General features: G+C 40.0%; 1 protein-coding gene across 2 annotated transcripts in view; it reads right to left on the bottom strand.

The window, feature by feature from the left end:
- MLH1 (MUTL-homolog 1) overlaps positions 1–15967 on the bottom strand; it is a 79862-nt gene extending 63895 nt beyond the window's left edge. For both annotated transcript variants that reach the window (XM_010274252.3, XM_010274251.3), the window contains exons 1-5: positions 15621–15967; positions 15284–15456; positions 15038–15110; positions 14784–14918; positions 10942–11152 (exon numbers count right to left, since the gene is read on the bottom strand). In XM_010274252.3, the coding sequence (XP_010272554.1) occupies positions 10942–11152; positions 14784–14918; positions 15038–15110; positions 15284–15456; positions 15621–15851 (823 nt within the window). In that variant the 5' untranslated portion in view covers positions 15852–15967. The remainder of the gene's footprint in view (positions 1–10941; positions 11153–14783; positions 14919–15037; positions 15111–15283; positions 15457–15620) is intronic.
- Positions 15968–18001: the final 2034 nt, after the last annotated feature.

The raw sequence follows: 18001 nt of genomic DNA on the forward strand, positions 1-18001 counted from the left end.
AAAATTTTTGTTTGATTCAAGCCTTATTAAGAATAAAGTTCCTTCCTTGCACATCTTTGATACATCTTGTGTTTCCCGTTGCTTAAGTAAGAGTCGTACCTTACCATTTCCTCACATATCTGAGCATGCTACCTCTCCCTTCGAGCTTATACATACTGATGTCTGGACTGCATCTGTCACTTCTCAGCTTGCATACAAATATTTTGTGTCGTTCATTGACGACTGTACCAGGTACACATGGATATACTTTCTTCGCCACAAGTCTGAGGTGATCCCAACATTTAAGTTGTTTCATGTTATGGTACGGGTTCGATTTCAATCACAAGTGTGTATTCTCTGTTCGGATTCAGGGGGAGAATACACTGACGGAGATTTTTTATCCTATTTGAAGAATCATGGAATACAAGTGCAACGAAGTTGTCCAAATACCCCTTAGCAGAATGGTGTGGTTGAGCGCAAGAATGGACATATCCTTAGTGTTGTGAGAACATTATTGCAGGAGTTCCATACTCCACCTTCTTTTTGGGTCGAGGTAGCTAGTACAAATGTGTTTTTGATCAACTATATTCCTTCCTCTGTTCTTGGTAATATGTCTCCCTTCAGAAGTTGTTTGGTTGTTCTCCAAATTTATCTATGCTTCATGTTTTTGGATGTGTGTGCTTTGTTCATCTTCCCTCTCGTGAACGCTCTAAATTGTCTGCACAGTCTGTCATATGTGCCTTTGTGGATTACAGTCCTGACCATAGAGGCTTTCTTTGTTATGATCCCTCTATTCATCGTATTCGTATATCACGTAGTGTTGTTTTCCTTGAGCACATTTCCTTTTTTGCTAGAATTGCTAGACTGCTTGCACAGTATGTTTTTGTTTTGCCAAAATTTGATTAACATGATGCTACACCTCCTTCTGCTGAGGACCTTCTCGTCTTCTCTCGCAAGTAGTTACATGCTCCATCCCCTGCACCTGCGACTTTCCTTCCTCCCGGTTCAGATCATCATCTTACCACTGCTCCTGTAAGTGATACCTCTACTTCAAGCACTCTTCATACTTCCGTTCCTCTTCGTCGTTCTACTCATATATCTAGACCTCATGACCGCTATGGTTTTCCTTTAAACCATAGCTCTTCGTCTGTTATCCTATCCTCCACAGATGTTCCTCGCTCCTACCAAGAAGCTAATAGTAGCCCTCATTGGAAGGAAGCCATGGATGCAGAGATTCATGCTTTACATGAGAATGACACTTGGGATCTTGTTTCTGCTCCTCCAGATGCATCCACTGTTGGGAGTCGTTGGGTTTACAACATCAAGTTGAAATTTGATGGATCTCTTGATCGATACAAGGCACGTCAGGAGTATGGTATCAACTATGAAGAAATCTTTGCTCCTTTTGCAAAGATCACCACAATCCGTGTTCTTTTAGCAGTGTCTGTCGCTCAACCTTGGACCATATGTCAGCTTGGTGTGAAGAATGCCTTTCTTCATGGTCAGTTGAAGGAGTCGGTCTACATGAAGCCTCCTCCTGGATACTGCAGTGATCCTTTTTTAGTATGTCGCCTCAAAAAATCTCTATATGGTCTAAAACAAGCTCCCCAAGAATGGTTTGAGTGCTTTCGCGATGTTGTAGTTGTTGTTGGATATAGTCAGAGTTCTTCTGATCACTCTCTCTTTGTTAGGCGATAGCCTCAGGGTATTACCATTCTCCTACTATATGTTGATGACATGTTGTTGACTGTGAATGATGCTGAGAGCATTCGTGAATTGAAACTATTACTTCATAATTCCTTTCACATGAAGGACTTAGGCCCTCTCACCTATTTCCTGGGACGGGAAGTACATCATAGTGATCGAGGGTATTTTGTTTGTTAGCAAAAGTATGCCTCTGACCTTGTTAAACTTGTTAGTCTTAATGATGAAAAGCATGTTGATACACCTATGGAGCTAAATCTTAAGTTATCTAAATCTAAAGGTCCATTACTTCCCAATGCTGCCTTGTATCGTCAGTTTGTGGGGTCTCTCATTTATCTCACTATGACTCGGCCTGATATTTCTCATGCTGTTCAGGTTGTTAGTCAATTTGTTTCTGCTCCTCGTCAGCCTCATATGATTGTTGTTCATCGCATCATTCGATATATTAGAAGCACAACTTCTCAAGGACTGTTCTTCTCCTCCTCTCCTATTTTCAATTGAGAGCATATGCTAATGTGGATTGGGTTGGTTGTCCAGACACTCGTAGGTCCACTTTTGGGTGGTGTGTTGTTATGGGTGATTCACTCATCTCTTGGAAGTGTAAGAAACAACAAATAGTCTCCAAGTCTTCCACTGAAGTAGAGTGTAGGGCCATGTCTTCGGTTTGTAATGAAATTGTTTGGTTACGATCTCTCTTTATGGATCTTGGCATTCAGCTTCCTACTCCTATTCCTCTCAATGCAGACAATACGAGTGCTATCAAGATTGCATCTAACCCTATCTTCCATGAGAGGACCAAGCACATCGAGGTGGACTGCCACTTTATCCGAGATCTTTTCACTATTGGGTCTATATCGCTTCCTCATGTAACCTCGGACATGCAAATTGTTGATATCTTCACCAAAGCTATGACTAGAGTTCGACATCTCTTTCTTATAGACAAACTTATGCTTATGTCTAGGCATCAGTTTGAGGGGGAGTGTGGAGACTTTGTAACTTGATGTATCCTATTAGTATAGTCCCTGTTGTATATTACTTGTACATCTTATTCTTCTTTTCTCTTTCAGCCCTATATGGGCATTCTTGTAATTGTACATATCTTTTAATATATAAGAGACTCTTTGAGGTAGGGGTCATTTTTATTCTTGACACCTCTAAGATTATTCTTGTTCTTTTCTCTATTCAGCCAAGAGTGTTGACAATTGCAAGATTACCATGTTCCTGTTTGGTTTTGGGAGGAGGTGGCCAGCACTGCTATGTATTTGATAAATCTTCTTCGCTCATTGGTTCTAGGTAATTCTTCTCCCTTCCATTCTCTTTTTTATCGTCCTTCAGAATTTTCCATGCTTCGTATTTTCTGTTGTGTTTGTTTTGTTCACCTCCCCCCACAAGAATGCACTAAGTTAACTTCTCAAGCTGCCTTGTGTGCTTTTGTGGGTTGTAGTCCTGACCATAAGGGATTTTTTTTATATGATCCCAAAGCGCATCGTATTCCAATATCTTGCAATGTTACTTTCCTTGAGAATCTCTTTCTATGAACATATTGTTAAACTGCCCGGTCCTTCTGTATCTTTGTTACACAGATTTGATTCCACTGATTCCTCAAAAGCCTTTACATCTCTTTCGAAGCTTCTTCAGATCTTCTTCCAAAAGTGGCCAATCTCTCCAGCCTCTATGCATCCTCCTTCATCACTAGATACCGGTCCATCTGTACCATCAGCTCTTGTAAGTTCTCCTATCCCTCCACCTAAGACTTCATCATTTGTCTCTATTTTGTGTCATTCAACAAGAATTTCTTGACCTCCTAAACATTATACTTTTCCTTCAAACCATAGCTACTTTCCTACCAAGGTTTTAAAAGCTGACCTGGAAATGGAATTGTTGTGGCCATTGGTTTCCGGGTCAGCGGTTTGAGCATTTGAGTCGAATAGTTCAGATCCATTACTCTTTTACATATGTGGTGTTGTTGGCAAAAAGGAAAAAAAAAAAAAGAAAAGGAAAGAAAAGAAGGAAGGAGGAAAGAAGGAAGAGGAGAAGCATCTAATGTTCATCAGCAAAGACGATGACGATAGAGATGGCGACGGCGACAGCGACGGTGGCAGCGGCTGCGGCTGCGGCAACAGAAACCCAACATCGGATCTCTATGATCTAAGATCTGAGAACTGAGATCTCATATCTGATTTCTCTCTCTAGCCCTCATATCTCAATCACCTATGCCTCTTGTTAAACTGCGAACCATTGTTCGGGTCAAACGGGTTGAAGGTTTGACCACCCGGGTCAATGGTTCTTTGACCAAACCAAAGGTTTTTGGCCCAAGAACAGGTTAAGGGTGAAACAAAACCGGTTGCCTGAACAATTTCCAGGCCAAACGGTCCAACTGTCCGGGTCAACAACAGTTTAAAAACATTATTTTCTACTATGCTATCTTCTACAGATATTCCTAAGTCTTACCAACAAGTTGTCATTATTCCCCATTGGAAAGATGTCGTGGACATTAAACCTCAGGCCCTTCTGGAAAATGACACTTGGGAGATTGTTTCACTTCCTCCCAATCATAGTTGTCAAGGCGACGCCTAGGCGACAAGGTGCCCTGGGAGTCTCGCCTCACCTAACCGCCAAGCAGTTTTCTATAGCGTGTTATAACTAACTTTTATATTCTTAATTTTTTGAGGTTATAATTATAAAATAGACATTTTTAAACTAAAATATTCATTTTGTGTGTTTATATACTAATTTCTTTTTTTTATTTTCTTATTTGTTAGTGTTTAATAAACACAATCATTGCTAAATGCTGTATTGAACCCTCAAAGGCTTCAAAACCTGAACCAATAAGTAAGAAAGAACATAAAATGTTGTCCAATCAACACATTTTCTTCTTTTTCTTTACTAATTTTGTGCTTTTATATACTAATCTTTTCTTCTTCTTCTTCCACCTTGTCTTTTCTTCTTTTGCTATGACAGAAATAGGGGTTCAGCCCCTATATTCTTCGAATTTTCTTTTCTTTCTTCTTTTTTTTCTCATGAATATGTTGGAATATATTGATTTTCTATACTTTAACATGAAGTTTATGCTTTTGCTATGAAAATTATGGATATTTATTAAGGAAATATGATTATGGAACCTAGGGAACAACCCTAGGATACATGTTTTTACTTAAAAAAAATCCACCGCCTAGGCAATTAGGCGCCCCCCTGTCGCCTAGCCTCGCCTTGGCGCCTTGAAAACTATGCTCCCAATGCTTTTGTTATTGGTGGCAGATGGATTTAATCTGCAAAGCTGAAATTAGATGGGAGCCTTGACCAATATAAATCTAGTCTTGTTGATCAAGGCTATAAGCAAGAGTACATGATAGATTATGATGAGATATTTGCACTAATGGCAAAGAGGAATACTGTCAATTATTTCTTGCTACCTCTGCAATTAAACATTGGAAGATTCATCAAATGGATGTGATGCTTTTCTTCGTAGGAAATTATGTATATGAAGCCTTCTTTAGGGTATCGCAACAACCCCCATCTTGTATGTCGCCTCAAGAGATCTTTGTATGGGGGGCTCCTAGAGCATGGTTTGAGAGATTTGAGTCTATCATCATTAATGCTGGATTTATTCAAAGCCCCTTAGGTTATTCTCTATTTTCTTTACACTGGCCTCAAGGAATGACTATGCTTCTGTTATATGTTGATATTTCACTACAGGAGATGATCAAAAAGGGATTGTTGATTTGAAGAGACTATTGAATGAATCCTTTAAGATGAAGGACTTGGGTCATTTAACTTAGTTTTTGGGTTTGGAGGTGTCACATAACTCTCATGGTTACTTTGCTAACCAACATAAGTATGCAGCTGACCTTGTTAAGATGGCTAATCTCACTAATTCTAAGTTGGTTGACACTCCCTTGGAAATCAATTTGAAACTCAATGAGGATGATGGTACTCTCCTTGAAGATACTACCCTCTGTCATTAGTTAGTGGGCAGCTTGATTTATCTCACAATGGCACACCCAGATATATCATATGTTGTGCAGGTTGTAAGTCGGTCTGTGTCTTCTCCTCAACAACTACACTTGTCAATTGTTTACCATATCATTAGATATGTCAAAGGGACCTTATCTCATGGCCTACTCTTTTCATCATCATCGAATCTTCATCTTTCTGCCTATGCAGATGCTGATTACGCTGGTTGCCTAGACACTCAAAAATCTACTACTGGTTGGTGTGTACTTCTAGGCCATTCTTGCATATCTTGGAAGTGTAAAAAGCAATCTACTGTTTCTAAATCTTCTACTAAAGGAGAATAGAGGGCCATGTCCTCTGTCTGCAATGAGATTATTTGGCTCAAGGCTCTTTTACATGACCTTCATATTAAACACCGTTGAAGTTGATTGTCGCTTTATTAGGAATCTCCACCTTGTGGGTCATATCTCTCTCCCCCATGTCACTTCTAGACTTTTGATTGCAACTCTTCTTGCTAAAGCTACGTCAAGAGCACAGCACACCTATTTCATGGACAAATTAATGTGCATTCCTCAGCATCAGTTTGAGGGGGGAGTGTAAAGAGGGTGTCTTTTTACTTCTTATGTATCTTGGAAGTATGTTTATATTATACTCCGTGTACACTATATTCTTTTTTCTTGTACCTTTTTTGTACACTATTTTGTATCTTGAGAACAAATCTGTCCTTTACGTATTTTATATAAATATCAATTTCTGGTTGTGAGGAGGTGACTTACCCCCAAAGACCATTTCCTTCAACAAGAATTGAAAGTGGAACTTCCAAAATGCATAATTAGTTCCATCGAACTTCACAAGCAAAATGTCTCTTTTCTCCAAAGCCATTTGTAAGACAACCAAAAGGATGAGGATGGTCTTACTCTCTATTGATCTAGAGGAAGATGGCAGTGGTGAAGTTGGTGGTTCTGAACATAGAGGGAGTGAAGTCGGTGGAAATGATAGAGAAAAAGGGAAGGGATGGGCCCCCTCTCCCCTTAATGGGTTTAACCCATGTGTTATTAATGGGTCCTCATATGGGTATCGGGCCCTATTTATAGTGACTTGAAGCTCCATTTTCAGAATCTTCTTTATTTTTGTCTTTGCCAATTTTACCCTTATGCCTAATTAATGTGCATGCCATTCTAGCAAACTATTTAAACTAGTGCAAATAGCTTTGCTTGATTGGGTAATTGACTTGAACCAGTCCGGTCTACCTCGGATCTATGTCGAGTCAGTCAGGTCCATGTACTTGTATAAATCCATTGTCTTACACCATTTCAGCAGAAAGATTCAAGAGAATCCAAAGAAAAATAAGAAAACAAGGCAACCACTTTACCAATACAGGTCTACACTTGATAATAGAGATGAAATAGATCATCACACAACACTGAAGGGATCAAAACCCAATCAAGAGAACAGCCAGAACAAGAGTGATAACAGGTGAAAGTCCAAATAAGGTAAATTCATACGACTGTCGAACAAAGAAGAGGGAAGAATACCCCTCAAATCCAATCCAATTCAGAAAAAAAAAATATGGGGATGATAAAAACTGACCTGGGCGACTTCAGATCTAAAGTTTCAAGGTGATAGATGCAGTCGAGAGAAGGAAGAGAAACTGTAAGGCTGAATGCAATTTTCCAGAAAAAGAAAAAGGGAAAACTTGTTCTAATCAGAACAGCTTCCAAAAAGATCCCAAACCGATGCAGGTAAGTCAATCTAATAGTCCTTCAATCTCCCTTACAAACCCAAGAATCAAACCTCAATCTAATAGTTCTTCTTCCACCTTTTCTTTTCTTCCTTTCCTATAACAGAAATAGGGGTTCAGCCCCTATATATATATATATATATTCTGTATGTAGCTGAGAAAGGACCATTATGTCCCTCTCACAAGAAAAAATAAAAAGAATATATTGTGCATATGATACAACATAAAAAGGTGCCCCCAAAAGACAAGAAAAGGAAAGAAAATATATGACTGAAATCAGTTTCTAAACTATCTCTCCCTCCAAATTCTCCTACCCTACTCTCACCCTTCCCCCCCTTCATACTAGCTTCACCAGTCCGAACACCTCCTTTTCCTGTTATAAACCCTCTTTTGTGCACCACTGCCTTCAGCTTCAAACGAAAAATTTCTCTTCCCACCTTCTCCCCTCTCCTCTTCTTCCACTACCCTCTTATTCACCTCTGCTCTTTCCTCCCTTTGCTCATCCAAGGCAATATATATGTAAGAGCCAGATGTACTTACCTCTTCATCGAACAGATCAGCATCAGACCCCTCCTTTAGAGCATTTCCCTTTTCTTCTTCCCTTGTTCTTCGATCCCTCTCTATCAGCTTCTCTGAAGAATCAGAAATGCCACCTACCGCTTGCTGAGCAGTCTGGTTCTGCACCATCACTGAATTCTCACAATCTCACCACCTTTCAAAGCTCTCACTTTGTTAGGTTGCCTCTGTTCCCTAGCAATCCGATCCTCTATTGCCTTTTCTTGAGACTCAGTTTGATCCTGCCATGCTGTCTCTATCAAGCATTCAAGCTCCCCAACTCTTCTCCCCTCTCTCAGCACCTTCAAATACTTCTTGTCCTTCTCAAACCTTGTAACCACCCAAACCCATTCCTCTCTTGGGCTCTTCGAATTCTTTCTCCAAACTGATGCTGACCTTTTCTTTGAATTTCTCAAACTACCCAATTATTTCAACTTTTTTCCCAACTATGCCCCTCACATTTAAAAACCCCCAGCCCCTTCGGTCTATGCTCATCGCTTAAGTCTTTTTATCTTCCTACTTTAAAGTGGGCCCCACTCGAACTCTTCAACTTCCTTACATCCTCTGACATATGCATCTTGTCACCTCCCAACACCTTTTCACACATATCTTGATCTTCCCTTACCCCCACCTTCTCCTCCCCCCCCCCACGTGTCTTCCATCTTTGACTCCCTCGCTCCCTAATTCCCCTAAAATTCCATTTTTTCCCTTCAAGACTTCCACCTCACCTTCATCTTCTTCTTGCATCTGACCCTTCAACTCCCCTTCCTTTGCTCTATTTTTCTGGTTCTTGCACACCAACTCTTCCTCCTTTGAAGCCAAGTCAAATTCTCTACACTTACATGCCTTTAACGAACTCAGAAATGTTCCGTCCTCACCTTCTACCACTAATCTTAACTCATATCTTTCCCAAGCAGACTGCAACTCTAAACTGTTCAGAATGATTGAGATTTCTTCCACCTCAACCAGCAATCCTGCCATATCCAATCTTTCCCAAGTCCTATTCTTGGAATCAAATTTCAAGAACTTCCCACAACAATCACCAATCAGTTTGAACATGAGTACGCTCCAGGCATGAAGTGGGATCCCGATTACGTCAATCCACACCACCCTTCTTCTTCCATTGCTTAATGCACCTGTTGGGTTTAAATTAAAAAGGGAAGCTTTTGTGGAGCACAATTTCCCACACCATTTGCTGGGGACTGTGGAAGGAGAGAAATAGAAGGATTTTTGAGAAAGAAAGCTGGGCTCTGGACAAGGTGGTGCATCAGATCGTGGCTTCAACCCATTCCTGGCTTTTCAGCTACAGATCTGTTTAGAAGAATTCCACGCAATCAGTATTTTGAAAACAACATTCTTTTTGGATAATCAGGTAAGCTGATCAGTTTTTTTCTTTTTTTTGAATCTTGTTTTTTGATGTTTCTTTGTTAACATTTTTGGGAATCTTTTTCTGAATCCTGATGTATAGTTCAGTTCCTGGCTGTACATGGTTGATCTGTCAACACTTGTACTTTGTGTCTACAGCATACTTTAATACAAATCTTTACTTTACCTTCTCTTAAAAAATAAAATAAAATTGCTTAACGCACCTGTTTCCAGAAACCACCATCCAAGTCAGAGATCAAACATTCGAACACCCTTTCCACCGATGATTCTAACTTCAAAATCCTTCCCACCATTTCTCTGCTGTAGGAACAATCCTCCATTCAACTTTCTGACACCCATTACCTTCACTTTTCCCCATTCAAGACTCGCCCATGCTTCAACCTTCTCCATATCCAAATCCAAACCTATGAATCTCCCTACCAGACTTGCATTCAGCACCCTCATTCTCTCTTCCATCTTCCCAACTTTCCGGATGTCAAATTGAATCAATGAACCCCTTTCTTCCATAGTCTCTGTACACCTCTATACACATCAGATGGTGACTTCATTGTGTTGTCCCTAACTGGCTTTTTTTTATGAATGAGTGTTGTCTTTAACTGGTTGGTGATTTGGTGATTGTTCTTGGTGCTGTCCTCTAGTCCCAGTGCTGATTTTGCCCCATTTTTGGCTTGATGGCTTATTGTTCCAAGTTCAAGTCTTAAAGAATGCCTCAAGGTTCTCTATAGAGTCTATTGATAGCCTACATTTCCAAATCGCTACAGCTAAACTTGATGGAAACAATTTTTCTGAGCGGTCACAATCACTAAAATTACAATATTGGTGGACAAGGGAAGCTAGGGTACCTCACTGTGAGGGAGAAAAAAAAAGCCCAGTTAGATGATCCTCTATACCACCTTAAGTGGCAGAAAGAAAATCTTGTGGTGATGTCTTGGCTTGTTCCATGCAGCCCCACATTGCTATAAACATTATGTTCCTATCTTCTACCAAGGACATTTGAGGGGGACTGTTGAAAAGTTGTGTCTCATTTGTCATCACTTATCAAGGGCAGTAATTTAATTTTCTCTTCTAAATCCTCTACTAATGAGGAAGGGGCCAAAAGAGCTCGGGTAGACCAAAAAGGACATGGGTAGAAATAGTAAGAAATGATTTAAGCACTAATAATTTAACAGTGGATATGGTTCTAAATAGAACAGATGGATGAAACAGGATTCATGTAGCCAACCCCATATAGTTGGGATAAGGGATTAGGCATGGATGATGATAATGATGATGATGAATCCTCTACTAATCAGGGTTTTATTTGTAAATCTCCACAGCTATATATGACAATGGAAGAGACAGGGGTCTCACTTCTTGATTTCCCCAAACTCTCTCTCTCTCTCTCTTTTGATCAGCAACACAAATAATATTAAAGATGGAACAAATAATATTCTTATATTAAAGAAGTGGACTAAAGCCCCCCCCCCTCACACACATAAACACAAAATGAGAAAAACAGACATGGAGAGAACGAACAAATGAATCATTCAAATTCAACACTCATATGCACCCAGTACATTGCAACCAAAGTACAACAGAATAGAGAAAAATGTTGATTTGTAAAATCATCCAGATAAACTAACCATTGATAAAAAGAACCATAGTTATCTTCTTCGCACTGTAATTTGAATTGGAGATAAACCCATTCATCTCAAACACTGGTCTAGATGGGTCATTCTCTGCAGCAGTTATGCTCAATAGGTCACGAGCAACCACAACTCCGTAAACAGATCTGATCGCATCAATTCTTGAGGATGTAGCAACTGTGTGAACATCAGGTCTGGCAGCACCATGCTAAGTAGGGAAAAATTAAAAAGAAAAACAAGAAGGAAAGAATGGTCAAAATGAGGCATTAAATAGGAATCAATTTCCATAATGTTGTTAGGAGTGCTTTATTTTTTTGGTAATAAAAATAAAAAAGAAAAATTTTATCAAAGAGAAAAAAGGTTACAAGTAAGGTGATAAGATATCACCCACGAGGCCACGAGAGAAAGAAAAAGCTCAACACTCATAACAAAGAAATTTCCAAGACACCTTTACCTTTTGGTAATAGAAATATTTTTGTATGATGTTCTTTTTTGGTTTTTCTGAGTTGTACAAAGCTTTTCCTTGCTCAGTTCCTCAGTGGGCAAGGCTGGATCTTTTTTCAGTCTTCTGTTATTGAAATACTTTACCTTCTATCTCAAAAACTTCCAAGACCCCTTTAGAGTACAAATTTCATCCCCAACCCTTAATAAATTAAAACCAATATACCAATACCCATGATAAACTCCAAACCCAAAAAAACTCACCCCCCACATCTTTGATTTGAAATTCGACCCTATATGCACCCTCCCAATTCTCAATACTCTCCATCAGAGCTTTCCTCACACATAGGATATTTCATTTCCAATTCCCAAAACATTTCTCTCACAAACTCTTCCCCACCTAACATGGAGACCCCCAGCAATTTGCCTACTTGGACTCTAGTTACCACTATCTTTTCCACACCATCTTGTTTTTCCCTTTTTTTTTATCAATAACTCACATGTTTCATTAAGATTAGAGAGAAATGGTACAAGGGCACAATAAAAGGGAGATAAACTCTCTTATCTCACCTATTCAAACAAGAAAACAAGAGAAAAATTTACAAGATAGCCCAGAATAAAAAGTCCCTAGTTGCCCCTTGTTTAGCTAACCCATCAGCAAAGGAATTAACACTTCTTTTAACCCAACTCATCTCTTCACCTCAATATTCTTAGTTAACCAATTGAATTTCCTCTTCTCATTGCTGTAAATTAGCAGTATCATTTTTCAGCTAATCCACTACCAATTTAGAGTCACCCTCTATGACCAATTTGGTGATGTTCAGTTCGATTGCCCTTTGAGTTCCTTCGATAACAGCTGAAATCTCAGCTCTGAGAGAATCACCCATTCCAATTGGCCTCAAAAAGAGAGCAATTACCACACCCTCCTCATTTCTGAAAACACACCCAATTGGGTTTCTAACTCTTTTGGAAGTTTTCCTTGTAGCACTTCTTTTGATGTTGGTCAAGGTCTCCCCCTGCTAGGGTCCTTTCCTGTGAAGGAGGTTTGGTATACTCCTACACCTCCCAAAATCAATGTTGGGAAGTTTTCCATGGAAGTATCAAACTTGTGACATGTTGCAAAAAGAAATTGACCCAGCTGGCAATTATCTCCTAACCGGTGTATCATGTGCAAATTGAATGGTGAGACACCATATCACCTACTAATCTCCCTGTTCTATTTGGAATTGGTTTCCAGCTCTTTGTGGTTGCAGGTTGGATCCTCCTTTTAGTTTGTATAGGTTGTTTGATGCTCCAGCTTCACTACTATGATGTTCAAAGAAAAGAGGTAAGTCATGTGGAAGTGCACAAGAGCAGTAGTTGAAACTATTGCACTAAGAGTTTGTCACACAATGGGTGAGGACATTGGATTTGTTTTGTCATTACACCCTTGATGATATACTTAGACAGTGGGGAGAGTTACGGTTTCATCCTCTATAAAGTCAAAAGTCATAAAGGAATAGGCATCCCCAAGTAGGACTGTAGGATGTGGCGGAAGCTGAATGTTGACGGGAGTAGGGGCCTAGGCCCTTGGGTACTGAAGGTGCAATAAGGGATGAGAACAGAAGTATCCTAGCACTGTATTCAGGTCTCATAGGAGAAGGAGATTCAATAAGGGCAGAGATATTGGCAGCAAGTTTTGAAGTTACAAAAATCCAAGGAGATGGATGCTGAAAGATTGATTATTAAAGGCTATTCTATGGTGGTCATAAGCTAGGTAGCATGGTGTTTCAAGAACGAAATTAGATGGTTTAAATATTTTTCAAAGTAATTATAATTACAAACAAAAATCTAGTGGGTACAAAGGTCAGCTAATACCTTGGCTGATGTATTGGCAAACTCTGGGCTTTGATGTAACTTAAATGGGTGGATGGGCTATAATGATATTTTCTTGTTTATATCCACAACCTCTTGTTGTACCTTTTAATTATTGTGTTTCCAATCAAAAAAAATGTTATGATCCCTCTTCCTAGTGTGTCTACATATCAATGGATGTGCCCTTTGTTGTGTCTCAACCTTTCTTCAATACCTCTCCTCAGGGGAAGAATAGTAACTTTGAGAAGAGACAAGTTCAGCTTCCTCTTCCTATTTTTGAAACTCTGACATCTAAATCTTTTGCACCTCCTCATCATGCTACCACTTGTTCCCCTGTTCAGTGCATGTAATCTTGTTCACATCCTCATTACCAAAAGGGCCAACTCACATCACCATATACAGATTTGCCTAAGACCGCACCACCTGAACCAGTGGACTCTCAAGAGGCAAGCCTGAAGAGTAGTGCATGTCCCATTGAGCTAGGTGTTATCTCTCTTTGTAATCCTAACTATGACCTTGATGTTCCCATTGCCATTCATAAAGGCACCCATTCAAACACCACTAAGCACCCCATCAGCCATTTCATTATTTGTAATAACCTGTTTCCTTTTTATTGTACTTTCTTATCTACTACTTCTAGTGTTTCTATCCCTAAATTTGTTGCAAAGGATCTAAAAACTCTTGAGTGGAAGAACGCTATGCTGGAGGAAATCAATGCTCTTCACAAGAACAACACTTGGGGGTTGGTTGACCTTCCTGAAGGTAAAGAACCTGTAGGGTGTAAGTAGGTATCCTCTGTTAAACATTGGGCTCATGGTCGGTAGAAAGGTACAAAGCCAAATTGATAGCCAAGGATCTCTCTCAAACTTATGGAATTGATTATACAGAGACATTTGCCCCTGACAAGCATTTGTTTGAGAAGTTTTGCTTAGCCAGTAAACAATTGACAATATTTTGATAGCAGATTATTTAAAGAGCAGAGGAATTAACTTAGCAAGCATGTATCTCATGCGTCTTAGAGAAGAGAAGGATGTAAGACATTTTTTGCATCATTAAGGGTGGTTGATTTTATTTGGTGGTTTTGTTCTTCTCTTTTATGAGTGAGATGTTTTCAGCCGTTGTCACCAGAAGAAATTTTCTCTATGTAGCCAAAGATTCAGGGAAGTAAGAAATCCAAAATCTTCTAAAATTGTACTTCATTTGCACTTTTGCAATTTATTGGTGAATTTGGAAGAAAAGCAGAAGGATGTTCGAAGACAAATGTTGGATGATTGAAAGAGTTGTGGCTAGCATTGGTAAAAAGGTTATAGACTGAATGCTGGTCCTTCCAGATTATGCTCAGGCTTCTAGATCAGAATTTGGAGACAGGTTTCGAGAAACAATTGAAATGCCAAATATTGTTCTGTTACATGGTTTTTATTTGCTTTAAGGTGTTTCCTTAACACCTTTCCATCAATGTACTTCGCTTTTTCAATAAATTTCATTTTTCTATCAAAAAAATACAACTAAATGACTAAGGGATGGATCAAAGCTCAGATACCAACCTTTCTGCAAGAAAAGCCAACATTTATGTGATGAATTGCAAACCGGCTTATCAAATCTACTATCTTTGAATAATCATCTGCAGAATTCTGCAACGTTTTCCTCCTAGCGCTCATGTTAAAGAATAGATTCTCAATCTGAAAGCGCAAAAAACTAATCAAATAGAGAAATTAAAGCAAATATTACGCACATAAAAACTTCAGACTTTGGTTTTATATTTGGGGGTATCTGGTACAGTACAGCCCGATCGTCTTACCATTATCTGAGTCCCTTTAACAGCAGCACAAGCTTTAGGTTCATTCTCCATGGCACCATCTCTATAAGATACCCTAAATAACACTCAAAAACCTAAATAATCAAAATGTAATACTCCATCAAAATAACCAATTAACAAAGAAAAAAAAAGTAAAATAGTTCCAGCATCCAGCTTGTTCATCACCAGTTAATCCGACATTGAGTACCAAACAAACTAGTTTGAGTTTCTTTTCCATTAAACACGCACCTGTAACCATGCAACTGGCCTTCTGTTATCGTCGTCACTGTAACATGGCCAACATACGTCATGCTGGCCAATGCCTCTCCCCTAAACCCCATTGATTTTATAGTCTCTAAGTCCTCGAATGCCGATAGCTTCGACGTGGTGTGCCTTTCGCAGAGTATTGGCAAGTCTTCATACTAAGGAAACAATGAATCAAATAAAATGAGAAAAAACATAAAACTCGCAGAAAGAACTAAACGAAGAAAGAAGAACCTAAACCCAGAATCTTTCCACCTATCTCTATGTGCTTCTGTCGTTTCCATTGGAACAGAGAAAATGTAGGCTTGTCGCGTTTTCTTACCCGGATTCCATGGCCGTCATCGGAGACTTGGATGAACTTGAGACCTCCGTCCTTAACAACGACACTGATGGAGGTGGCGGAAGCATCGAGGCTATTCTCTACTAGCTCCTTGACGGCGGAGACGGGGCGTTGAATGACCTCCCCGGCGGCAATCCTGTTGACGACCGACTGGTCGAGGCGGTGGATTTTCGGAGGCTCCTTTGGGCATGGAGGTGGTGTTTCTACGTCCATATGGGGATATCCTGCTTCGCGGTAACCAGTAACAGAGCTGGGCTTCTGCAGCGGAGTAGCGGTCTTTTTTTATTTCTTTTAATAAATAAAAGGGGGGCTATACACAAGACGGGGGTAGGACGTCCTACCAAATAAACGCAAACGAGCAAATTAAGTTACAACTTTCACGGGAAGACTTAGGAGCATAGTGAGTCAGCCAATAAACAATCCTCTTTGAGCTCTCAGAGGTTCCACGTGCATGGATTGGACTTATTCAGACAAAGAATCACAATTTTGAAATCATCCTATGAAGTGATGAGAGATTCATCGTATGAACACCCAAATTTTGTGGAATTAGATGGGCAAATTTCAAAAAAATAAAATTCTCTCCCTTCAACTGGGAATCGCATTCCCTATTTAGAAAATCATATCTTCAATGACCAATCTTGAACCATAAACTGAACCAGATCTGAACAAAAGACAGTAGCAGAGGATTATACCTGATACGGAGAAATAATATCTCCCAACGAAGGTGTTCACACCCAAGAAAATATCCAAAGACTGCTCCCACTGAAGATGGCGCAGTGTAGGGTGGAGCAGAATCAGCAGTGTTCTCTCCAAGAACCTAACCCTTTGCAAGAAGTAGCAAGATGGCACGTGAGCACAGCTTCCTATTAGTCCCTTCACAAGGAACTGATATCAAGATCGAATCTTGATTTCTCCCACTAAAAAGGAGGTCGAATTGGCAGGTGAGGCGGCGGCAGGAAGGAGGCGGCAAGAAAGAATTTTCACAGGTATGCTGAATTCTCTCTTTTGTGATTTCAGCTCTAAAGACTTACAGTGATCTGATGATCTTGTAATATCTAAAGGTTGTTGCTCCTTCCTTCTTTTGTAACCTTAAAGGATCAACTCCTAATCCCATTAGGAGCTGCTGATCCAAATATGATTTGGATCAGACATCCCTTTAGGTGATAAAGATAAACCATTATCTTATCTACAGATTAGATCAGCATTCTCCTAATCTCATTAGGAGGTTTCCAGATCTGAATCACATTCAGATCTGGACTCTCTGAGTGGATAGGATTAAGACCCTATCCTATCTGTCAATCCATTCCCAGAATTCGCCCCATATTTAACTACTTAAATTAGCCCAGTTCGAAATGGGCTTTAGGCCCATTAAGATTATGTGTTCACTTAGCCTTCCCAACTGGGTGTGGGACTCAAGCATTGATCTACACATCAGCCACATGGGTTAAGCCCAACCTTTGTTACAAGGCCTGACCGAATACACTGTTATGGACAGTACACCTCCTAAAACCCATCATATGAGCTCTATGGGCCCAACACTTACCCTAAGTGGTCCCTGGGCCAAGCCACCTTGTAACACCAGGGACTATGGGCAGATGCAAGATTAGCCCATCAGGTATTATCCTTAATGGTCTTACACTCAACCTCTCAGCCCATAATGATCAAACACTGCCCGACAAGAGATGACATCTCCCTCGGCTGCAAGGAACAGTGTCGCACTCTCTGATTATATGGATCCCGGGAATTAAAACCTTCTTGCAAACATTTTGGAAACCGTAATATATATATATACTATTATATCTCATATAAAATATATTTTGCAAAACAAATTTCAACGATTGAAATCGGTTGCCGGCAGTCTTGGTTTCCATTAGTGAGAGTGCATCCCCGATCATTACCTTTGTCCGACAAATGGGCTGATCCTGTCGCTATGATCATCCACTCAGATGAATTCTTAGACTGTCCCAACATACTAGGTTTTGACCCCCGCTAAGGATCTCACTGATTGGTACATCAAAGACAGCCCAATCCGAGACCTAGTGCAGTATCATAATCGAGTCTAGGGGTCGGGTGTAACTTTCCAGTTTTGCCCATTAATCTCCAAGGTCCAGGGCAATACTGGAAATCTGGTTCGGTTCAAAGATTCAATTAATTCTACACTGCATGTGCCTTAGGTCTCACCCTGGCGGCTGAGACAGGCCACCCCAACCGACTTGGTGGCACATCAGTGTCAGCCTTATCAGGATAGGTCTCCCTAGACCGACCCACTGGCTGTGAACATTCTAAACTAACACGAGTCTCATTAAGTGTCCAGTTTAAGGGTATTACACAGAAACATACCAAAGGAACATGAATCAAATATG

This window comes from Nelumbo nucifera, chromosome 1, assembly GCF_055504915.1.
Source record: "Nelumbo nucifera cultivar China Antique chromosome 1, China Antique-T2T, whole genome shotgun sequence".
Lineage (NCBI taxonomy): Eukaryota > Viridiplantae > Streptophyta > Magnoliopsida > Proteales > Nelumbonaceae > Nelumbo > Nelumbo nucifera.